The sequence below is a fragment of the Talpa occidentalis genome, unplaced genomic scaffold (assembly GCF_014898055.3).
Source record: "Talpa occidentalis isolate TD23 unplaced genomic scaffold, MPIMG_talOcc4v2.1 talOcc4.4, whole genome shotgun sequence".
In the NCBI taxonomy this organism is placed as follows: Eukaryota; Metazoa; Chordata; class Mammalia; order Eulipotyphla; family Talpidae; genus Talpa; species Talpa occidentalis.
Genome location: NW_023604295.1, coordinates 132,613,189 through 132,638,910, shown reverse-complemented (window position 1 = coordinate 132,638,910; position 25,722 = coordinate 132,613,189). Strand labels below are relative to the sequence as shown.

General features: G+C 35.5%; 1 protein-coding gene across 1 annotated transcript in view; it reads left to right on the top strand.

The window, feature by feature from the left end:
• The window catches only part of SPOCK3 (SPARC (osteonectin), cwcv and kazal like domains proteoglycan 3), a 295,465-nt gene that overhangs the window by 123,831 nt on the left and 145,912 nt on the right, over positions 1–25,722 (top strand). Inside the window, exon 4 of the mRNA XM_037526414.2 lies at positions 24,109–24,223. Coding sequence (XP_037382311.1) covers positions 24,109–24,223 — 115 coding nt within the window. The remainder of the gene's footprint in view (positions 1–24,108; positions 24,224–25,722) is intronic.

The window sequence follows — 25,722 nt, the reverse complement described above, 5'->3', positions numbered from 1 at the left end:
CCATTTACTGAAAGCATACAGGCTAGTAAAAGCTGATCATGTGACATTGGTATGAGGATCAAGGTCTGGGAAGCAAGGGCGACAAAGATTTTTGAGAAACAGAAAAGGGGACATTGTGAGCATAAGTCAAGGGACCTTTTGCACCAGCAAAGTATATGTGTTGATGTTAGCTCAGGCAGTTTTTCTGAGACCACCAAGGAGTCAGTCAGATAATCAGGTCAACGTTGGCCTAGGTGTCCATGGGTCTGCCTCATGATATGGGCTATTGTCCGTAGTCAGTCAGGAATGCTCTGCTGTGATTTGTAGATTGCCCATGATTAGCCAGTTCATAGGAACGCACAAGCTTTCACAAAAATTTAAATATGAAGCTGAAAAACAGGATTATTTTATGGGAGTTGCATTTAGTAGAAGTTCATATGTAATCTTTAACTTTAATGATTTTATTAAGCTTTAATAAATAATTTAATTCAGGTTCTGGCCTCTAAGAAATGGAGGTTATTAAGGTCGAAGTGGCTTTGAACAGGCTTACCTACAAAGAGTGAATATAAAATTGCAGAAATCAGCAAAAAAAGCAGTCTTTGCACAACTCCTGAGAGTAGGGACATGAGTTAGAAGGTTTTAGCCATTCTCTGTGTTAGTGTTCAAAGACAGGACATGGAAGCCTTTGGAATAAGAAGGATGATTTGTCCAAATTAGGGGAGGTCTGATCTTAGAGCCAGGAACCAGGATCTCCCAGAAAGCATTCTGGCAAGGAAAGAAGATGAAGAATGAATGACCAGGACTAAGACACTACAGAGTAAGTGTCAAGGTCACAGAGCAGCCTGATTCACACAAGATCCCTGATGAGATGCTTGCAGTAGGGGTTCCGCACAGTCTGTCCATCTGAAGGGGTTAAAGCAGAGCTCCTTCCTGTCCTTCTGCCCAAGGAAAGTAGGAAACAGAACTTCTGCTAAGCCGGCAATGAGATTTCTCTTTTATACCCTGGGGTATACATGTGATTTTTCATCATCTTTTAAACTATTTCATTTGCTTCTCATGCTACTTAAACCTGCCCTTTCAGACACAGACCTTCAGTCCCAAAATGTGGTCACCTTTAGGGTCATGATCATCACAGAAATAATTAGCAAAATAAAAAAAAAACAAAGTAAAATAAAGGGGATACCGATATGTCAAGCCTATGAGACATTCGGAGTCTGTAGAAGAAATAGTTTTCTTTTTTCTGTCCTTTTTTTTTTACCCCCAAGACTTTAACTCTGTTTGTTTTCCTTCTACATGTTAGTAATGATAAAAGATGGCCTTTGAGGATTAGTTTTCAAGCAAACAGAATCAGCCCTTACTAATCACTAGTCTAGTTTCTATTTTAACTACACTGCATAGTTCCCTATAGAGATTTAAATTAATTTATAAAGTAAATCAATTTAGTATTTATTCAATTAATTTATTAACTTTTCATAAATTTAATTTGTGAAAACAATCTATTTGACCAATGGGTACATTTTAATTTGGCAACTAGTACATTATTCAAAATGTAGTAAGTACAAATATGCTCAAGCAAAATAATTCCTTAATATATGAAGCCTTAAGATTTAAAAATTCTATGTGGCGATTCATTTTCTTTTTATACAAACACCTTGACATTTTCTTTTTTACCCTGAAAACATCATTACTGTTGATTCATTTGAAAGATCTATGTTGCTTCATCTAAATTTTACATTGTTTCATATGCAAATATATTAGACTCCAATAATTTTTCTACCTAGAGCATTGTTAGCTGTAGGTAAATTGAAATTCTCACCAGATACAGATCTCAGAGGCCATCTTTTATCATTATTAAAATGTTTGTTATTGACAGTGCAAGTGTAAGAGCTACAGTTTTAATCACAGAACATGACTTAAGTCTTGCTGAGCTGATAAAAACAGAATCATCACCAGGCTGCCAAACGAGGTTCCAGATTGCAGCCCTGTTTTTAATTAGGTGGTTAAATCGCCATCAAACTGTGCTTTCAAACCTTATCTCCATCTTTCCATTAAGCAAAAGACATTTAGTATCTCCTATTGAGAAATACAGGGATGACCTTTTTTTTTTTTTAATCTGTATGTCTTATCCATGCCTACTTTCTTTGCTTTTCAGCAGTTTCTTTCACTTTTAAAAATAAAGCTCTAATGATTAGATTCACATTTCATCCCTAATTTCTAATTTTATTTTATTAAGAATGATATTTTGCCCCTGAAAAATTAATAAGTGTTATTTTACAAACACATAATACATTATCCTCCCCTTCATCTGAAGGTTGGTTATACCTAAGTAGTTCTCCAGAAATCAAGAGAATTCAGAGCTTGAGAACCTGGGATACTTTTAATATTCAGCTTCTCCCTTAAACTTTTTTTTATAAGATATTTCAGAAAGAAGATTGTGGCTATTTCTATTAGAATTTTTAAAAACATTATAGGTAATTTCTTCTGGATAGAAGAGAGTTCTGAAGATCAGTGGTATATAATGGACTTAAAAATTATTAGCAAAGCGCTTGAGATAAAATAGCTGAGGAATTTGAAGTGCACTTATTGGAAGAAAACAAAGCTTTGCTTGCAATTTTATAAAGGACAGTCTTCATCTAGGAAATTCAAATGGAAAATTAAGACAGATATTGATAAAGTAAGCTTAAATGTAGCTTAATTTTATATATATAATTTTGGGCAGAGGCTGGCAAGGAATATTCCTGTAGTCTCGTTGATTACACTGTGTTCAGAATCACTGAGATGCAACATGGATGAATTGTGAGTGCCTACAGGACAAATGTTTACTGACTCAACATAATCTTGCAATTAGTAAGGACTTGTTTCTGCCCACCCAATTTTACTTTCACTTTCCTCTTTGCAAATAAGCAATCATTCTTTCCACATAGGATTGGTGAGAATATTAACTAATATATATAAAAATTTTAGAATTGTACTTAACCCATAGTAAATACTTCATAATATCAATAATAATAATTATAATGGCCAATAACATATTAGGAAATTATATTCCTTAATGTCTATATAATCTTAAAAACAAAATATATTTTTTTCTTAAACATAATTCCTGAGAACACATATGAAAAAATATAAAAACTTAAAATGCCCAAAGGTAAATTATATTGATACTCATCAAAGATTCCTTTTCTAATGGTACATTTATGCTATAAATATTTGCCACAGTAAAAAAAAAAAAAAAAAAAAACATCATTTGACAGCTTTCAATTTTAGCCAAGCTGGAATCCTAGAACACATTCAGGTAATCCTCAGGAAGGTACAAAGGGGAAGAAAGGTACAAGACACAGAGGAAACAGAAAGCATAACTTAGGATGGCAGATACAAGCTTTAACATATCAACAATTAGCTTAAATATAAGCAGCCTAAAGGTTACACAAGTTAGAGAAATTGGCAGGCGCAATAAAAAAACATGGTCTAATTATATACTATCTATAAGAAATCCATTTCATATCTGACATAGGTAGATTGAAAGGAAAAGGGTAGATGATGATGTATCATTCATATATTAAGCAGAATGAGAAAGATTCTACTATATTATTATCAATGCAATCAGTAGTGAATAATTTTGAGCTATGTTTCAAAAAGTTAACTTATAGATAGAAAAGTCGATATTGAAGGCTAAAGGGAATCAAAGATTCTTTTTAGTATATTCATGTTTGGCTCTCCTGATTTTCTGCTGTTAATTAGTAATAATGTTTATGATGATGATGATGATGTCATGCTACATGATATCATGATTAATATATCCTGCCAGTGGCTCTACACTAAATTAAATCACAGTGGTAGTAATGGGCAACCCTGCTGAGTGTCTCTGCTAAGCATGAACAATTAAGAAATAAAGCCATTAATTGTAATTGAAGAACTCATGTTTGTATGTAATAGTTTTTCATAGGAAACTTAAGAGATTGAATCAAATCAGTACAAAAAAAAAAAAAGAAAGAAACCAATCAGTCTTCATCACTACATTAGCATTATTATCTTAAGAGATAATAACAACTGAGCTCTTTAGTGTGATTTTCAGAATCTAATTAGAAATGCAACTTAAAATTTTTAGAATTGGATGTAGAACAAGCATTCCTCAAAAATTTTTTAATTCAGCTCTTCTAAGCTTTCTGCTTTTTTACGATAATTGTTAAAATTAAGATGAGATAATCCCATATCCTAGTAGAATTTGTTTTTAATATTTCTTTATAAAGCTTAGATATTTTAGCCATAAACACCTGTTTTTATACATGGCAAGGTATCAGCAATGAGTTAGCAAACACTGATGGAAAATTTACTGTCTGCTGGGAGTGATTTGAGATATTTATATGATCTTAGAAATTGCACAAATGGATATTGCATCATCTGGCTGATAAAATGCCAAATTTCAATAGTGCTATAATTTGTGAAGCTGGTTAATTTCCAGCATTGTGTGTCATTTCCAACTGCATGGAAACCTCCAACCTTACTTTCTCAATTTCTTATTTCCTTTTCCCAATGATAATAGTTTGCTATGCCCAGAAGAATCACCATTTCCAATTTTACTTTTAGAGTGCCACCCCCAAAAATAAATAAATAAATAAATAAAATAAACACCTTCATATTGATAAGTTAGATCATGTATAAAAATTGGATAATATACCTTTGCATTACCTACTCCCCCCAGCAAAAATAAAAAAATACCTAAAATTTTTTATTTAATGGTAATTACATTTTTGATTTCTCAGTCTTGTGAACTTGGGTTGTTTTTCAGCCTTTTCCTCTTCTTTACCCAGACCTCCTATTTATTTGTTGATGTAAGTTAGCAACTATTCATTCTATAATAAGTTTATATAATTTTTCATCTTTTACTGGCAAGAAAAATAGACTAGCCTGGCTAGGTTATACAAGCAAAGAATGGCCAAAGGGATTTTCAATAATCAAACTAAGACTTAAATTTACCAATCTTATGAGTGTTCCAGATTTAAGCTCCAGTAGAACTAGATTTCATTGGTGACATTTAGGTCAAATAATCACTTTATATAATGAAAACGGTTTCAGTTCTATACTTGAAATAGAACCACATTGACATGATGATGGGCAGATACAGAAAGGAAAAGAAAGTTTCTGCAGCTGAAGGAGAGAGAATGACTGCTCATAGAGGGATACAATTTCTATTTTATTCCTTTCCCTTCATTCCTAGGTAATAACACTTGACTTCAGGCCCAATCTTCTTTGTGTCTAGTTTTTCTTTTTCAATTCTATAATCCACAGGAGGTGAACAAATCTCTTCAGGCTAAGGAACTAAATACCTCTTTCTCTTATCTGTCACACTTCTCTTAACAGCATATAATTTTTTGTAGTCAGTGAGTCATTCATCACTTATAATATTAATAGTGTATTGTATTTTTAACATTTTGATCACAGAAATTGTAATTTTATGATCCTATGTTGCTTTTAGAAAATAAAATATTTTAGTTATGGGATATTTGTGTTTACTGAAGATAATGATAAAGTAGATGTATTCTCCTTGCCCTCAGCAAATGTGAATATCCCTACACCAAAACAGTTCATGTCACATAATAAAACAATGATACTATTTAGACTATAATATATTTATTCCATTCATCTTGTCTTTTCTCATACCTTTACTGGAAGTACCACTTTTGACAGAGTAGGACTCAGTCTATATAAAAATATTGTAGGTCCTATTTTTTTTTAAGATTTATTTATTTATTTATACAAGCACTGGGTACAGTCAGAAGTGCAGGAGGGTGAGAGAATTCATCAGAGCCAGAGCAGGGAGGAGAACAGGCAGACTGAGGAAATACACTGCTGAGGGGAGCAGCGGGCATGGCAGGAGAGGTCTGTCGCACCATGTGGGACCCTCACCAGCAGCCAGGGAACCAACCGGTGCTACAGAGGCTGCAGGCAGCTTCACAGCCCAGCGCTCAACCGCTGCGCCACCAGGGGAGGCCCTATTATAGGTCCTATTTTAATGAATTAGATACTATTAATCTCAATATAAAATATACATGGCTTTACCATAACATTAAGGGAAAGATAAACCCCTATTAATTTATCTCTGTGAACTTTAGTTTTCAAATTTAACTTGTTAAATTTAGGCTTCAGAGATATAAACAAAATATAAAAAATTTTTAAAAATTATTTGTTCTTGGGTCTCCCTGTGGCCTAGGGGTTAAGTCTCACTGCTATCGCTGCTGCTGCCTGAGTTCAATCCCCAGCCAGGGAGCTAACCCACATGGCGCAGGAGATCACTCCTGTCTTACCGCTGCTCCCCTTAGTAGTGCATTTCAGTAAATCTGTCTGTTCTGCTCCCTACTCTGTCTCTGGTGAATCCTATTATCCCCCCACCTCTGGCCTACACCCCAATTCTTCTATGCAAAAATAAAATAAAATAAAATAAAATAAAACAAAATAAAATATAATATTTTTTCCTGCTTATGCAAGATAAGCTTGTCCTGGGTGAGCGGGAGCAGTGAGCCTGGGTGAAGCTGTGGGCTCTTGCACTGTGGGTCTGACATTGTGCAGAGATGGCCAACAGTTTGACTTAATGGGCTGATGGGTTAAAAGTGCCTTTTAGGGAACTTTATTTAAGAATTGATGACTGTTTGGAAATAGGGGCAAGGGTAGGTTTCCTTCCTGCATGTCTGGGGCACATGGGGGACACAGCAGTAGTCTCTATACATGCCACAATGGAAATTTTGTACATGGAATTCTTGAATGGAAATGGAATGATGGAGAAAAAAATCTTTTGGGATCAAGAAAGAAATGACATTATAGGATGGAGAACTCCCTCTTGGTGACATTTATTGGAACACAAAAGTCTACTTTGTGTCTATTCTGAAAGATCTATCCACGTCTCTCCCACTGACCTCTTGCTCCCATTTAATCAATCATGTACTTTCTATCGAAAGTGGACAATCTGATATTCTGCCCTACAATCTGTCAAATAGGCTTTTTCTTTATTAGTATAATTTGGGGTTATCCCTGAATAGCACCATAATGCAGTGGAATTTTCTTTTCATTTGTCTATAAACCTGGGTTGTACTTGACACCATCTTTATCAGCATATGAGTGTTGTAAGTTGATGGAAATTTAACACAGCAGTAAGACCAAGAACCAACGGTGACTGAGTTACTTACTCACTTAGTTTCTTTCTTTCATTTTCTTTCATTTTCATTTTCTTTCATTTTCTTTTTTCTTTCTTTCTTTCTTTCTTTCTTTCTTTCTTTCTTTCTTTCTTTCTTTCTTTCTTTCTTTCTTTCTTTCTCTCTCTCTCTCTCTCTCTCTCTCTCTCTCTCTCTCTTATTTTCTTTATTTATTTTCAGGCCTCTTGGACTTGCCCTCATAGATAGACATTTATTTAATAATGTGAGGTTGCTACACATTAAAAATTCCCCAGTTTATAATCAGGTCAATTGGTAACTTGGTTTTTCCTCATTAGCCTTTGGAGATAAGGCCCTTTTATTATAACGCTCAAATAGCAAAGCTACTTGTCTCTTAACCCGCCTGTTTTCTGATCCTTACTTTGCTGCAGAGCTAGACAAGTTATATGGGGTATTCAGTATGTGGATAGGAAAGGCACATTTAAATGATCTGGAATATTACACTGCCCTCCAAATTAATAGAATATCTGTAAACTTTACCACTGTGACAAACCCCAAACTTATGTGGTGTTTCCAACCTATTCTTTGGCAGGTAAACAAAGAAAGAGGTAGTATTTAGTACTTGTGGCTATTATTTATGATAACATATGTTAAAATCCCACCATCTGATAAATGGGATCCAATACACTCAAGCAGTTAAAATGTCTATTTTACATTCTTGTGAGGTTCAGAAAGGATCTAGGCATGCCTGTGTGTCTGGTTGACTAGTGCTCCATGGGTTCATTTGTAACAAATGATCTTCATTTGGGTTGCTGTTTGGTGCCACCTAGTGGTAGCTGTTTGACCTATCGCTCTAGAGTTATGGCTCATTCCAGACCATGTAGCTTGCTTCACTTGTAGGACAGCTGTAATTCTAGGAATCTCAATTTTGTCATCCTGATCTGGGGATATTTGCCTGAGAGAGTAGCAGAGATGTGGGAACTCATCTTCTCTCTGACATTTCACTGGTTGACTCCCTTGCCTAAATTACCTTCAGTAAATAAGAAATTTTGACACCTGCTTTTGAGAACTTGACTGGAAAGAGAACTTGACTAGAAAGACATTAGAGCATGTTGCTATTTATACCTACATTCAGAGCTGAGATAGGTGGGCTATCACAGATTTATTCTAATTGTTCTGTCTAACATTTTTCTCTCATCAAGAGCAACTGGCAAGGATTGGTATCCATGAAATTTGGGTGACATGAGTAAATTATAAGATGTATTTCTGGGAGTGTGATACAGAACATGGTGACTACATTTAACAAGATGGTATGTTAGATTTGAAAATTGCTAAGAGAATAGATATTAAAAAGTCTTACCACAAGAAAAATTGCAACTATGGGAGGTGATGGCTGTTAACTAGACTTATTTATTGTAGTGATCATTTGCAGTGTTACCATATATGGAATCATTATGTTGTATACTTTAAATTAATACACTATTATATGTCAAAAAGATGACTTAAATAAAAATTTCAGTAAGTATTTGTAATTGTTTTCTGTTTTTAGAATTGTAATGGTCTTAAAAATAAAACACTTGGCTTATTATTTTAAAAATTGATTCTTCATCTGAACATTTTTTTTCAAGATTTATTTTTTGTCAACATTCTTACAATCCACACTTCATGAATTGCAGAGTGATAGTATTTTTAAAATCTAGTTTCAGTACATAACCCAGTTTAGCAATGCTTCTCTAATTACATGCTCAGATATAGTCACTTACCTTAATGAATCCAACAGATCCTGAGATAGTTTCAGTTAGGATTTGGAGCTCATTATCCCCCTTTTTATCTGACCCTAAGAAAATATGCATTCCTGCTTACTCCATGCCTTTTCTCCACACTACTGAAACAAATTCTGCTTTGAACATTGTTTTGCTTGCATTAGTGCTTATTAGCTGTGAATGTTTCTTATTTTTGTGATTGGAAGTAGAAAAATGATTAATTTTTGTGGGAAAGCATTATGTGAATTTTGTTGGAAAATGCATCTTAAAGTTATGTTTAATATTCTTGTAAAATTGGAGATTGGGACATTATAGAGAAACTTTGAATTTATGTTGTTCTTTCTGGGAACATATAAATAGTATTATAAAAACTTCCCATAGAGGGCCTCCCCAGTGGCGCAGCAGTTGAGCGCTGGGCTGCGAAGCTGCCCACAGTCTCTGCAGTGCCGGTTAGATCCCTGGCCGCCAGGCGAGGGTCTGACATGGGCACAGACCTCTCCTGCCACCCGCTGCTCCCCTCAGCAGTGTACTTTGTCAGTCTGCCTGCTCTGCTCTCCCCTCTGGCTCTGGTGAATTCTCTCACCTCCCTGTGCTTCTGACTGTACCCAGCACTTGTATAAATTAAAAACAAAACAAAACAAAACAAAAAAAAACCAAAAAACTTCCCATAGAAGCTAAGTAGACATTTCCTCTGTCATGATAGTCATAATGCATGACTGTTTTACAAAATATTTTACTACTGCATGGCATGGGGTTCCCACTTTTCCAAGCTGCTGTATTTCCAAACTCCATGTTACCTGAGAACTGGAATCAGATTATGTCTTACTTGACCTCTTAATCAAGATCTTTCAATATACTTTAACTGTGTATCAGCATAAAGAAGTGAACTTGAATGTGTAAAAATTATAATCTATTATTTGCCTTCTTCCCAAATCCCTTAATAAGAAAGTTTCTTAATGTGTCTCTTAAAGAGAAAGACAATAACAAAGGTACACTCTGTTTTATTTTACCATTTTATTAACTAATTAATTAAATTTAATTTCATTTGATGAATAGGTTTCTTCACTACCTCCCCATTCCCTGTTTTCTTTTTTTTTTTTTTCCAAGATTACGTCTGTCTGGTCATACAGTGGGAAGGGCATGGTAAAGGATAGAATAGACCTTATCTTAGTCCTGTTATGTACTGATTGATGCTCTTTGTCATAACCTATGTCTACAACTTTCTTTTTAAGATTTATTTATTTATGCATACAAGAATGGGGTACAGGCCAGAGGTGCGGGGGGTGAGAGGATACACCAGAGACAGAGCAGGGAACAGAACAGACAGATTGACTGAAATACACTGCTGAGGGGAGCAGCGGTCGAGACAGGAGAGGTCTGCTTTGCCATGTGGGTAGTTCCCTGGCTGTCCAGGGATGGAACTTGTGCTGTAGAGGCTGTGTATTGCTTCACAGTGCTGTGCTTAACTCCTTGTGCCACCAAGGATTCTCAATATCTACAATTTTGGTAGCAGAATCACCATGGCAAGTCTTGGTGGCCTCAAGTTAGTGAACGTGCTGAGCAAGAATTGATAGTGGCCTTGAATGTCCAAGCACAGAAACTTTTCTGTCTGAGTTGCTATCCCATCAAGCTGACTTACTTGTGTCAGTGCCTCCAAAACATTCCAAGACAGTCATGAGGTAGCATTTGTGTTCATGTCCAAAAGGTGGAGCTGGATGGTCAATGATCCCATTTTCCCTCTGTTTCACCCTTTCTCTCTGAGTGTTCTTCAAAAGTCATGTGAATGGCCAAATATGTTTCTTATAAATCACAGTATCTCACATGGCCAGTCTAGAAAAGGTCCTTCCATATCACAGAATCATGCTATAGACCTAGTCTTTCAGGTCCATTGCTGATATCTTTCAAGCAGGGAAAACAATGATGTAATCAGAATCTGGAGCCTACTCCTCCCACTCTATTTCTTCACACAAAAAAATAAATATTCAAGTTTATACTGAATATTTTCTCTCTCCCTCATCTTGCATCACAGTGCTATATTCTACCAAAATGATATAATATAGTAAATTCAGAAAATAACACAATACAATTGAGCAATTTTTAAAATATTATATCTATCACAGAAGCTTTAAAGTTGAGCAGTAGCATACAGCACCACTGTATCCTCCTTAGCCTTATTATTGCATTAATCAATAGTGAATGCTTTAGAATGTCCTATGTCTCAGTTCCTTGGCATTATTGTTATATAGTATTGTTCTAATCATATTCCTTTATTTTCTAATAGCTTAGTCAAAAAATACATTTCTAAGACTTGATATTAAAAGCCACTTCCAAAGAAAACATCATAGATAACATCTTAGCCATATGTCTCTGCTCTTTCTATCATGTTTGATATGAAGCCACATCTTATAATAATTCTACAGGCTTTTGTGTTAGTCACTGGCATTGTATTATGCTCCAATGATTTAGACAGTCCAAGAAAGTGACTTCAAATATTTTTTCAATGTTTGGACTTTGGGATAAATACCTTAGTCAACAAAAATTTCCAGTGTCTAGATTTCTGAATTAGGCACTTGTGATATCAATTTGCCCAACATGACAAATCATTAGTCCAATAGACCCATGCTAAAGATGCAAACTTTTAATAGATAGCAATTTAGAAATTTTCATTTTCATTAGGTCAAGGTACAGATTTAACTGTCTAGCAAAATAAGACAACTGAGAAGGTTGTTAGTATCAGAAAATGCACTAACATTTAATTTAGTGGCTGGGTAACAGAGGTTTTAATCCAATGTCACCTAAGTAGGTAATAGTCACTGAAAGTCTCATAGATCAGTACTTTGCAAGGAATTTTTTTTTTGGGGGCAAGCAATGATACTAATTAGGAATGACAAACTGACAGTTAGGGAAGATCCTTAAGGTTCACATTCCCGCAGGGCAATTGTCATCAAGACATCCCTAAAATACTCTGTGATTGCTGCATTTATAGCTCTGTTTAAGAAACACCAGTCTCCTGAAAAAGGGAATATTTGAAAATATTTAGAAAGCCTTAATTCATGAAATTTGTTCTGAAGATTGCTATTTATATTAAAAATTATTCTTTGTTATAGATTCTGCTTAATCTTGTTACTTCAGGCAATATTATTATTGGTTCAAAAAACAATCTCAGTTTTCAAGATCTGGAGATAAGCAAAAACTTTTTTCCATTTTTGGACAGATTCCAGTAATTTCATCCAAATTTTTTTATAGATATGCCAACAGTTTTTGAATGTAGTTTTGAGAAAGTGAGATCCACTGCTGCATTCTCTTTCTTGTCATTACTTGATTTTCTTTAATTTTACCTGTCTGTAGTGTGCAGTGTTCACCTCATAAAGGAACATAATCCATTGCTGGGGAAGAATTGATTTTTAGTATCTAAATTTTGGTGGTGAAATTTATCATCTTTGTTTTTTGAACGAATGATCTGTTATAATTACAGTAACGATCTTGATGGAGAAGGCTTTAAATCTTCTCACATGATGAGTGATTTTTAAAAAAAATATCCACAAGTGAAGGTTGTTTCCTTCTTATTGTACATAATTTAAATTTTTAAAAGATTTATTTTTATTTATGCATACAAGAGCTGGGGTATAGGCCAGAGGTGGGGGTGGTGGTGAGAGAATTCGCCAGAAACAGAGCGGGGAAAAGAACAGACAGACTGAACCTGAAGTACACTGCTGAGGGGAGCAGCGGGTGAGTCAGGAGAGGTCTGCTGCTCCATGTGGGTAGCTCTCTGGCTGGGGATCAAACTCATGCTTGATGATTGTGGACAGCTTCATAGGTTGTGTCTTAACCCCTTGCACCACCAGGGAGGCCCCATAATTTAAATTAATAAAATGTAATAATTGTAGCTGTTAAATGTAATTTTTTAGACATGTGGTGACTACAGATAATTAAATGGCCACTACCTGCATCGAGATAAAGATCATTTCCATTCTTCCTGCTTTCCACCCATTGCCTACTCTGCCTTACTCTTCCCCAATCACTCACAGAATAGCGAGGCTGTCACTGTTCTGATTTCTTAATTTAGTTTAGTTTATTCTAGAACTCAATGTAAATGAAACTACAACCATATAAATACTTTCATGTCTGTCATTTTTTGTTTGATATTATGTTTTTGAGATTTATCCATTTACAAGTTTATGGGTTTTCTTTTTTGTTTTATTGCTGAGTAATCTGATATCACAATCTGTATAATCAGTCATCTGTTGATGAATATTTGGGTTACCATCTTCTGTGAAATGAGGCCATGAAGTGTTTTTGTGGACATTCCAAATTTCTCTTAGAAAATTCATAGATGTGGTATTGTTGTATTCTTTTATTTTCCAGAGAGCTGTTAAAGGTGTCAATTTATAATTTCTCATTTCTCATTCCACCTTTCATTACCTGTTCTAAAGTAATGGAGCTGTATCCTATAAGCAGGTTGACTTTGTAGCAAATAAATATTAAGTTTTGTCAACAGAGGAGAATACAAGGCATTGCAGGATGAAAAGGGTTCTTTTTTCCACCCTGTAGTGCCTCTGTTTCTTATTTCTACTGCAGTGGAATATGAAGGGGGATATTCAGGTTTGCCCCCTCTCTTCCTGCCCAGCTGAAATCACAGTGTGCCACCTCCCATGGTGAGCTTGCATACTTTTTGGTGGGCATAGGGCACCCCAGCACAGGACCACTACAAATGGGACCCCACTGCTCCCACTTCCTCTATGCACCTGCTGCCAGATTCAACATGCTGGGAGAGTGTTTCCTTCTTGCCAGTCCCAAATGTTGTCCCCTGCCTGCCAACCTTGAGGTGCTTATGTGTCAGGGGAGTAAGTATGTAGTCGCCTATTTTCCAAATGACTATGGAGCAACTTTGACCTTGGGACCAAATAACTTAAATATCTCGGGAGCTGCATGCAATTTTTTTCCAGTGACTTCTGAATTCCAAATTTTGGGAGGAAGCATTTGGTTTTTTAGGTTTTTTTTTTTTCTTCTATACTTTATCTTATCCTTAGAGTTTGCTTAAGAGCTCTTTTTACCACTTTACGGTTATTTCTCTGCTATAATTAGATATTCTCTATTTTAAATGTTTCCTAATTAGGCCAGGACTGATAATAGTGATTGTACCATGTTATACTTCCAGCAGGCATATATTAGGGTTAGTTAATCTACATTGCTGCTAACACTTCTTATGCTAAATCTTTTAAATTTTTAACACATCTTCTAGTGGCAAAGTGGTAACTGACTGTGCTTTTGAGATAAAATTTAACAGCTTGATGTCAGGAGAATATCAAAGAAAATGGTCGTAATACAGCTCACACACATATATGTGTGTTTGCACAAGTGTGCAAACTGTCTAATAGTAGCATTAATTGTACAGTTTCCAGAGGAAACTTGTAGGCTAGAAGTCTTGGTGTGATCTTTTAAGGATCAGGTTCTTTGTTCTTTTAGGAAGAGTTCGTGTGGAAATTATTACTTTTAAACAGGCAAAAATAGAAGAAAGGGAATTTATTTAGGGAAATGAGTTTAGAATCAGTGACTTTTATTGCATAGGGGTAATTCTATGCCTTATGAGAATGCTGAGAAAAGCATTTTTGAATGCATCACTTCAAGTTGGCCTGAGATGTTCTAGCAAAGTAGGAACAGCTATTGATACATAGAAAGTTACAAGAGATTTTGCAGGACTATAATATTGTCATTAAAAACACAAATGGTAATGCCAAAATATAGTGCCTTCTAAATGTCAGAATATATTCTAGGCATTTAATACACATTTACCACTGTCATATAAACATCTTTTCTGCTTATTGTTCATAAAAAAAAAATCTCTTTTTTTTATGTAATAGTTCCCAAGTCAGCTAAAGCACAAAATTAAAGAATAGGTTTCCTTATATTTTGGAATTAGTCCAATTTAATTCTGGGTGAAGTGTTCATGGGAGATAATAATTAGGGGGTATCATCTAGTTTCTACTGGTAAATATTATGTCAGTAAGCCAAGCCAACACGATTGGTTCATTTGTAGTGGCCTTTGTTATTCTGATTCAGGCAGCCCTTTAGTAAATGTTAGTCAAACCATAGGTATATTTATCTGTAATACTGGAAAGAAAATTCCGTGTCTTTTCTAGTCAGGTATTCAGTATTATCATCTCCAGATGTAAAGTGATAGATTAGAATATGGAAACCAATATGTTGGTACATGTTGGAATGTACCTGTTTTATAAAAGACCCAATATTAGCATTTATCAATTTAAAAAGTTTGTGGTGGAAGACTGTGGGCACTTGTATGATGGGATAACTATGGTGACTGCACTTAAGGAGATAAATCCTGTATTGTAAAAAAATAAACAAGGATGTTTAAAAGATTTTAAACGTTTAAATTGTATTTTAATTTCAATTAACTCACCGTTTATTTGGAAAATGTAACATACACATGCAACAGCTTAAAAGACTTTTGAAACACATACCTGCTCTCAGTTGTTCAGCTAATAAATATGTATATGCAAAGAAAAAAATCCAAAGACAATACGATGTATTGACAAAAAAGAAATAATAAAGAACAGAAGATAATGGTATTTTAAAAATCTTCATCAATCCTTTAACTGTAGAACAACAGTAGCATGAAATTCTGCTTTGTAATAGCATCTTTTCGTTAACTTTGATTTATCAATGCAGTAGTCAGTTGCATTTAAGACAGTTTTATAAGATAGGGTATTACTGAAATAAACATGATTATGGTTTGCTATATATATTTGTTACAAAAGGAATTAATCCATTAGTTGCATATAAGTCACTAATTGCATAGATCTCCACATTTAATATTGATAGTGGAGACACCACATTTAGAATGGATAGATTTTATATAAGTAATTTTAAGGTTTGAAACAAAGAAAGTCACTTCAAAGACTTGCAGCTACATTTAATCACATTTAACACCACAAAATTGGCTGTCAAAAGTCTAATTAACTATCAGGCATTAACTCTCTTTTCCATGCTGCTCACTTACACAGTCTTCCATTATAACATCTGGCAAGTTTTAAAAAATTCCCTAGAAAACCAGTTGTTCCTATAGTTTTACAGCATAGAGTTATAGTGAAGTGAACTGTTAGAACACAACAAAACTTATTTGATGCTTTATATTATTGAACCACGAGGAAGGTTTTAAAAGCCATGTTGAGTTACTGGCCATTTCATTTTATGTAAGCTCATATATTTAAGCCTAAGGAGATCTTTTCTAATTGAATGCTGATATGTATTTTGATTTCACTATTTAGTGATGTGATTTTTCCAAAAAATTTCCAACATTGAAACCCAACTTTTAATGGCACAATTCACTATTTCTTAAATCATGATGAATGTTCAAATTTTTTTTAAATTTTTTTTCCCAGCTGCTAAAAAGTTTTTCCATATCCTTCATATACCTTATATCATTAAATGAAATTAAAAGTGAAGGGAATATTTGCTGATAAATTTGCTATAGTAGAGAGAAATGTTCCAGAATACAAATTTATGATGGTAATGAAATATTATAATATCCTGGAAGCAAAGACTGATTGCTTGCAGAGAACTACAGGCTGAGAATATACTATTTAATTAGTGGTTTCTGATAGCAAAGGAACATGAAATAATGTCCTTATTATGGGGAAGAAAAAATAATTATCAAATAGAATTCCAGACACAGCTAAATTATACTTTAATTAAACTAAATTATACTTTATTTTTTAAAAGATTTATTTATTTATGCATACAAGATATGGGGCACAGGCCAGAGATGCAGGGTGAAAAATATTCTTCTCTGCTAAGCAAGCTTACAAATGGAAAATAAAGATATATTCAGGAAAATTATATCAAAGGTATAACTCACATCGCACATGTTGAAACACTTACAAAAGTATACATTTCAACTAATAAAAGTAACTTATTCAAAAGAACCCAAAAGGGTGAATTGCAAAAAGCAATAATGGTCAAATAAATTGGTAGAGTTGTCCCAATGCTCATCCTCATACTCATTTCCCTCAGAGAAGATTCTTATTCAATCTCTCCTGAACATCAGATTACTTCCTGTCTTGATCACAAATACTTAAGAACATCTCCACATTGGGATGAATGATTTATCATACAAACTTAATTTTGCCGCTATGCAACTTCAAATCACACAAAGGTGTGGTTTATTAGCTAAAGGTAAACCTGCAAGAGGTAAGAAATTTTTGTCTCCCCAGGTGGTTCTGCTACTGGGATCGATTTCCTCTTCTTTGTCTTCTTAAGAGCTGACTCCTTAATACCCAGCAGCTCTACCATTGATTTTTGGACTTCATTTGAATCTTTCCCTGGGCCTTGGGCCATCTCCTATGTGGAATATATTTTTTTTAAGATTTATTTATTTATATAAGCACTGAGTACAGTCAGAAGCGCAGGAGGGTGAGAGAATTCACCAGAGCCAGAGCCGGGAGCAGAACAGGCAGACTGACGAAGTACACTGCTGAGGGGAGCAGCGGGCACAGCAGGAGAGGTCTGCGCACCATGTGGGACCTTCGCCGGCAGCCGGGGATCCATCCGGTGCTACAGAGGCTGCAGGCAGCTTTGCAGCCCAGAGCTCAACCACTGCGCCACTGGGGAGAACCTGTGGGATATATTCTTGAACCTCAACTTTGACTTCTTTTTACCACATACTTCTCTAAGACTGCTCTCTATGGAGTCAGAGAGTTTGTGGGACCCTACAGGGGTGTTTGTGTTCCTGGATCTCCCCTGGTTTCCTTTCTGCCCAGAGGCTGCCCACTCCTTGCCATTCTTTTCTATAAGCAAGCAGACAGAACATGCTTCAATCTTGTAGAACCAAGTGTCCCTGGCTGATAGTCCATACGCACTTGGGCCATTTTCTTCTTGTGTTTTATTTTTTTAATTATACATTTTTAATTTTATATATCTTTTACATCATTTTTCATTTTTTGCACAATGTATGCATTTTTATCTTGGTTATATTCCCCATATAATTCCCTCCCACCCCCCCACCCTTGTTTTGATCCTACTCCCTCTTCCCCCCACTGTAGTGTGTCTCTGGTTTATAGTTGCTTGTTGATTTTGATTTTTACTTTATTATAATTAGTCTTTCTCCTGGTCCCTTATTTAGGTTTTCTAAATTCCTGCTATGAGTGAGACCATCTGGTATTTTTCTTTTTGGCTTATTTTGCTGAGCATGATCCCTTCCAGCTCCATCCATGTTGCTGCAAATTGCATGAGTTTATCTTTTTTTTGATATACTAGTCCAACCACTATGGAATGCTGTGTGGAGATTCTTCAACCTGCTAAAGATGGAGCATCCATATGATCCAGCAATTCCACTCCTATGTATTTACTCAAAGGACACAGAAACATCAATTCAGAAGGGCACTTACAACCCTATGTTTATAGCAGCACTATTTACAATAGTTAAGTTTTGGAAACAACCCAAATGCCCAAATATAGATGACCGGATAAAGAAGATGTGGCACATATACACAATGGAATATTATTCTTCTTGTGTTTTTAAGCTCATTGTAGACTCTGGTCACCAACTCGTGCTGTTTGGGGTCTGTGGAGATCTTCTCTTTTAAGTCAGGGGACATGACCAGAGGTAATAAGAACTTTCCCTTTTTTTTCTCCTGACTGAGGAATGTGGAGGAACCAAGAACCTGCTTTCTGGAGCTGGGCGACTTTGTTCACCTGGCAGGTGACATGGTCTCTGATGGAGGGTCCTACCAGAGGGTGCCATAGGCACTAGGCACTTTTTTTTTTTTTAACTAGGCACTTTTTTTTTTAAGATTTAATTATTTATTTATACAAGAACCAGGGTACAGGCTAGATGCACGGGAGGATGAGAGGATTCACCAGAGACAAAGCAGGAACAGACTAGGCAGGCAACCAGAGTACACTGCTGAGGCGAGCAGCGGGCACAACAGGAGAGGTCTGCTGCACCATGTGGGACCCTCACCAGCTGGCTGGGATCGAACTGGTGCTGCAGAGGCTGCGGACAGCTTTGCAGTGCAGCACTCAACCGCCTGTGCCACCAGGGGAGGCCCGGGTCCTGTGGTTCTTTTTCTTCATTAGAAGCATCTGGAGTGCCTGTCCTTGAACCTCACTCTTAGAGGGGGTTGTTGCTTTTGGGGGACAGTCCTCAGTATAATAGCTGGCACTGTTTAAAACTGAGTCTAGAACCATCAGAATTTAATTTCCCGCAGTCTAGACATCTTCCTTGTGTAAAGACACTTAAAATAGAGAAATGGGTTTGTGCAGCTTCGGAGCTCCAGGCTTTCCAGTTGTTGTCAGTAATAATCTAGTTTTTTAAAGATTTATTTTATTTATTTATGCATACAAGAGCTGGGGTGTAAGCCAGCGGCGTGGAGGGAGAGAGGATCCACCAGAGACAGAGTGGGGAGCAGAACAGATGCATCTACGAAATATACTATGGAGGGGAGCAGAGGGCGAGACAGGAGAAGTGTGCTGCGCCTGTGGGTATCTCCCTGGTGGGGATCAAAATCTGGCTTCTGATAGCTTCATAGTGCTGAGACTTTAGCCTTTGCACCACCAGGGAGGCCCCAATAAACCTATTTTTTCCACCTTAGTAGCATCACTCCTTTCCTTTCCTTCTATCAAGAACACCAGCACTAAATCTGAATACTAATGATGATTCTTTGTTCTGTTGAGAATTCGGGACCTTTCAAGCACTGGTCACCTTTGCTTTTCTGACCTGTCATCCCACTGTGCACTCTTCCTTCTCAGTTCCCCTCACCTGTAGTCTGTGCAAGAATTGGATCTTACTGACCTAATTCTCTACACTCACATGTTTTCAGTTCTAGCCTTTCTATGCTTGCTTCATCCATCATTAGGAGCTACACAAGGCTGACTATTTCCTAGCCTACCTAGTTCTGGTCATGGTCTGGTCATCTCTAACGAAACAGAGGTTAAGTTAGAAGGCGGCTGTTTAAAATTCAGTTTGCTTTCTCTGAAAACAAAGCCAAACCAGTATTATTTAGGTGTCTAGGTAAGTTCACATCAATCAGAAAAATTATTACATTTTTAGATCACAGATATTCCTAGACCCACATTGGGGTTAGGGCTTTACAAACCCATCATAAATTAAGAATATTGTTAGTCATAAATGGATTTAATGCCCTTAAACTGTGGAGCACCATAACTAAGCCTAGCCCACCTTAAATGTGCTCAGAACATTTACACCTACAGTTAGGCAAATCATCTCACACAAAGTCTATTTTTATAATAAAGTGTGGAATATCTCATGTAATTTATTGAATAATGTACTGAAAGTGAAAGGCAGAATAGTTGTTACCTTGTACTTCAGAGCCAGGTCTCGCTGCCCTGAGTTGCGAGAATGTTATACTGCATGTTGCTTGTCTGGGAAAGATCAAATTTCAAAGTTGGTAGTACATTTTCTACTGAATGGCTATCACTGTTGCGTCATAGTAAAATCGAGAAATCACCAGTGGAATTATCATAAATTTGAAACCACCTGTATTATTATTATTAATTTATTCAGATAAAAGAACACAGCCAAATGCACTTTTGAAAACTTTCTCAGGGTAGTTTTGCTGAATATTTGAAGAAACTTAATTATAATAGTACAGAATAGAACAAGAGATACTAATTTGAAAAAGTTGCAAAGAAGGAAGATAATAAAGGGAGGTGGTGAATTTCTGCCAGGCCTCTTTAAGATAGAGGGTTGATTCTAATCCATGGGCTTCTGCCAAGCGGGAGATGGTTGTGTTATTGTTGTGATTTCAAGAATAAAATCTCAGGCATCTGTATTTACAGCGTGTGATGTTTTATCGTTTTTAAGCTGCCAACAATGTGAGTTTTAGAAAAAAATACAGCTGGTTTTAAAAAATAAAAAGTACAGCTGTTAAAATCACATACATAGAAAGTGGTCTTTTTCTTATTGCAGATCCTCTGTATCTGATTATTCATCTTCACTTTCTATTACATTTTTCCATCTCCTGACAAATACTGCTATTCTTTTATTTGATGATTTATGTCAAATTTTATACAAGTCTTTCATTAAATTCCTCTTCATGTTTCTATATTTGTTCTGATAAGTTCATTCTCGTTGTACACCAGTTTTTGAATCCTGATTTCTCTTATTAAGTAGATAGAATGTTATAAGTGTCACAGAACTTTTGAAAAATTGTCTACTGTAGGTTGGGTAAGGTAAAAGAAGCTAGAAGAAATATCTAAAATTAGATATTAATAATGGACTTTTGAAATATAATTAAATTAGATTAGCTGTGATAGTTTTATATGTACAATAGTGTTTTATTTCAAAATGAAAGCATTCTGTTTTCATAAAACTCTGTCCTAGGTATATACATTTATAATAAACTTATAATATAGCTGAATATAAGGTACAGTGATAGCTACAATGACATTAATTGTTAGGCAAATTTTAAAATTTTAATTAACATTTAAAAATAATATTAATAATTAAAAATCAAAATAGATTAAAGATTGCAAAGAGCTCAAAACATTTTTAATGCCTTCTAAGTTATTGTAAGGTATTCTTTTATCTGTCCCATGAAAAGTCATACAATTTTGTGGTACAAGTTTAACGACATAGTTGTTTATATAGCAACAATTTAAACTGGGGTAGTGTAATGATAATGTTCTGGAAATTTGCATTTGCACAGTGAAACAAGTAAATTCAAACTTTTAAAAAGTATAAAATAATTTATAGATCTTAAATTAAATTTTGAAACTACTCATAAATTAAGAGAAGCTATCATTGGTCTAGTTATTGCTAACCAAAAAATATTTTTCCTTAGAATGAAGGGACTTGAAATATCTGTACTCCACATAGATGTGTTTAATGTCATAGCCATTTTATCATGGTATAATATGTGTATTAATTAATATTTTTCAACTATATGTGTTAGTATTTGCTTTAAATCTCATGCTTATTTGAAATTTGAAATAAAGAGATTTGTAGTATATTTTATATTTTTAAAGAAAATATATGTTTATATACATGCATCTGTATATATAGTATATATCTGTATTTTATTGAAATCATTAACAAATTATATTTTTAGTCTATTGAATAAATATACTTAAGATTTAATACATTCATAAAGCTAAATTTGATTGTTCAACAGATATTAGCTCTGGTTTACCCAAGCTTTAAATCTTTGAATGATTAGTTCGAATCTATGTTTTATCCAGTGAAAAGCCCACAACCATCCAGTAAATGCTTAAGAACATCCAATACACATATTCTTCCAGTAAGACCTCTTCCATTTTTCCATGTTTTCCACACATGAATTTCATTTTCAGTTTAACATCTTTCATGGTATTTTTCCATTAACTTTCACATGTACCCAAACTGGACATTCAATAGTTTTTACCTATTTGTCCAGCCCTCTCCCCACAATTAATTGCAACAAAATATCACTAACCATCACCATAATGATTTCCAATAGCAGTATGTATCATTCATAATACACAATAGTAGGAACAACGAATTGTCCATTAAATAGCAAATGGAAAACTAAAGAGTGGCATATCCATACAATGGAATACTTTTAGCAATGTAAAGGAATGAAGCATGATACAACATGGTTGTACCCTGAAAATATTGTATGGTATGAATTCAGTCACACAGGACCACATATTATATAATTTAATTTATGTGAAATGTCCAGACTAGGTAATCCATGGACTCAGAAAGGAGATTAGTGATTGCTTAGTAGTAGTGGTTGTGGGAGAGTTGGGAGAATGGAAAATTTAACCAAAGGGTATAGGTATTTTTTGAGTTAAAAAAAATCTTCTCAAATTTGATTTCAGATAAAAGATTCACAATTATGGACATACTGAAAACTATTGAATTTATATATCTTTTAAATATTTATTTATTTATACAAGAAATAGGGTACAGGCCAGAAGCGCAGGTGGGTGAGAGGATTCACCAGAAACAGAGCGGGCAGACAGACCTCAAACACTGCTGTGGGGAGCAGCAGGTGAGACAGGTCTGCACCGCCATGTGGGTTGCTTCCTGGCCAGCTGGAATTCAACCTGTGCTGCAGAGGCTGCAGACAGCTTCACAGCACTGCGCTCAACCCACTGCGCCACCAGGGAGGCCCCTGAATTTATATTCTAAATGAACAAATTGTGTATGTGAATATGAACTGGTGAAATGATTTTGGAACACCATCTGGACCTTAAAATTCTAAATATGGAAGTATCGATGACCCAGCAGCCTCACTGTGGGGTATATATTCAAAGAACATGAAATCATCTACTCAAAAATTATATACTCTACGATGTTAATTGCATCATTACTTACAATAGCTGGGGCATGAAAACAACCTAAATGCCCACTGATCAACGGCTAAATCAAGATGTGGTACAGCTACATTAAGGGATACTATTTAGCCATAAGAAAAAGATGCAATGTGAGGGATATATGTGCAATAAAGCAAGTCAGAAAGACAGAGGCAAATATTGTATATTTCCATAGTTGGAGGACTCAACAACAAACTGGTGGACACTAAAAAAATGAGTTTTCTGTGGTTGGTGGGAGGGGGAGAAAGACAGAGTCAAAGGGTATTAGGGTAGTGGTGGGAAAAAATAATGAAGAATTAGAAAAAAAATGAATTGTAGAGGATGTGAATTGCATCTGTTTTAAAAAGTTTACCAAGAAATCACATAGTCTTTCTTGATGGCCACCAAGATGGAAGTTTTGTCTAGATAAATGGTCGTTCAAATGTCAGGCATGCACAATTTAAAAATAAAATGTAATTCCTCAGTTCTCACCATGATGTTTTTGGCCAGCCCTCCAGTATAGACACAGACTTTCCTTGGCGATCCAACAACTCATTTATGCCTACTACATGTTTTTGAGCTTCATCCTTTACCCACGTGCAGAAGTATCAGTTCTAAAAATATTGGGGTCTCAACATTTTCTGTTTTGATTATACATTGTTCATAAGAGTGTACTTTTGCTCAGTTTATAATGGATGATACATCCTGTAACTTCCTATTGTTTCTGAGTTATGTGAGTAGAAAACAGAGGTATCTCTTATAACAGAAGCATGTGAAGAAATATTACAGCTAAATGCTATGTAAATTACTCCTTAAAATTTTATTTGATGGAATTAGATGCCTCCATTTTACAGAACTGCATTTTAACATTTTCTGTTCCCTCCCTCCCTCCCTCCCTCCCCCAGCTTTAGATCCAGCTAAAGATCCATGCTTAAAGATGAAATGTAGCCGCCATAAAGTATGCATTGCTCAAGATCCTCAGACTGCTATCTGCATTAGTCACCGAAGGCTTACACACAGGTAAACATCGTTAAATTAAATCCCGCTGATTGAACAGTACTCCTTACCATGAATAACTGCAGAGTCTAAATATTTGGCAATGTCTGCTAAGCTTTTATCCAGTGTTATTGAAACAGTTTCAGAAGCTTGGTTAATACAATTATGAGTCACTTGGGGTAAACATTGTTATCAATCAGAATTTCTATGGAGTATAGAATTTAGGCATAATTTATTAAATAGAGAGGGTTTTGTGAAGTTTAGATTGAAGTGTTATATTTGTAGACATTTTTTCAAGTTTAAGGAACAAATGCAGGTTGGGTGCCTTCTACATGCCTTTGCTTATGCCTGTTTTCCTCCGGGAACCATTGGAAACAAAGTTTAAGAAAGAGCAAAAAGAAAAAGACTGATGTTCACAAAAAAAGATGAAAAGTCACAAAATAGAGCTCTGAGCCTGGAATGCTTCAGGCTCCCTTTAAGCCATCTCTCCCAGCAATGGAGGGAGTCCTTGTGTTCTGTTCCCTGAGGGCTGCCGCAGAATTCCACAAAGAGAAGAGGATATTTGAGTATCTTTTGTAATGATCACTGGTTTTCTAAGGTAGTCTATATTTCAGAAATAGCCCTTATGGTTTGATGCTGGGATTTAAGAGCTGGAAACTACCACAGCTGGAATTGAAGTTATTTGGTGACTGAAACAATCAAATACATCTGTGTCCTGTGCTACTTGCAAAGGAATTCTGTTTGTGTGTGCCTTTTTTGTAATTTGTGTTTTGGTTTTACATCAAATGAACAAGGGAATTATGCCATTTGGGTATGTTCAGAAACTAATTGAATTTTGCCTTTAGTGTATTTACATCTTTATTGTATTATTCAAACATACCGACAGTCAGAGTGTAAGAACATGAGTAGCATTTCTAGAAAACAGCAAGTATTTAATATTCCTTTGATGTTTCCTATTTTTATAAAAGCACCCATGCATTAAGTCCTTTATTTCATGCTGAATGAGTTAAGGAAGTCACTTGGGACAAAAGATTCCAGCTACTCACATTTAACACCTTTGAAAGTGTTGATCTGTGATTTCACTCAGGGCCCCTGAACCCAAGGAACAGAGCAGTGAAAAATCTCCCAGTTTATATCATGCCTGAGGCAGGACTCTTCACCTCTGGCACCTGCTGAACATGAAGCCAATAGAGGTTAATGTAACTGATCATGATCACATAACTAAGAATTTTAGAGCATTGATTCTACCTTATAATTGCCAATGCAGGGTCCATGCTTTTTACAACTGTTTTCTCTCACTACTACTCTAACTTATTTTAAATGCAGACAAAAAAGTACTTCCTTTATACTGTGAAGATCAGAACCTATAGCTAAAATATTTTAATAGAAACAGATAAGCATTCTGAGTAGAGACCATTACCAGCTTTGCCTTTGGTGTGGCGTTTTGCTGGGGTAGGAGGGGAGATGACCAAACTCTAAGTGACTGCAAAGTGGTTCATGTAAATAGTATTCAGTCCTATTCT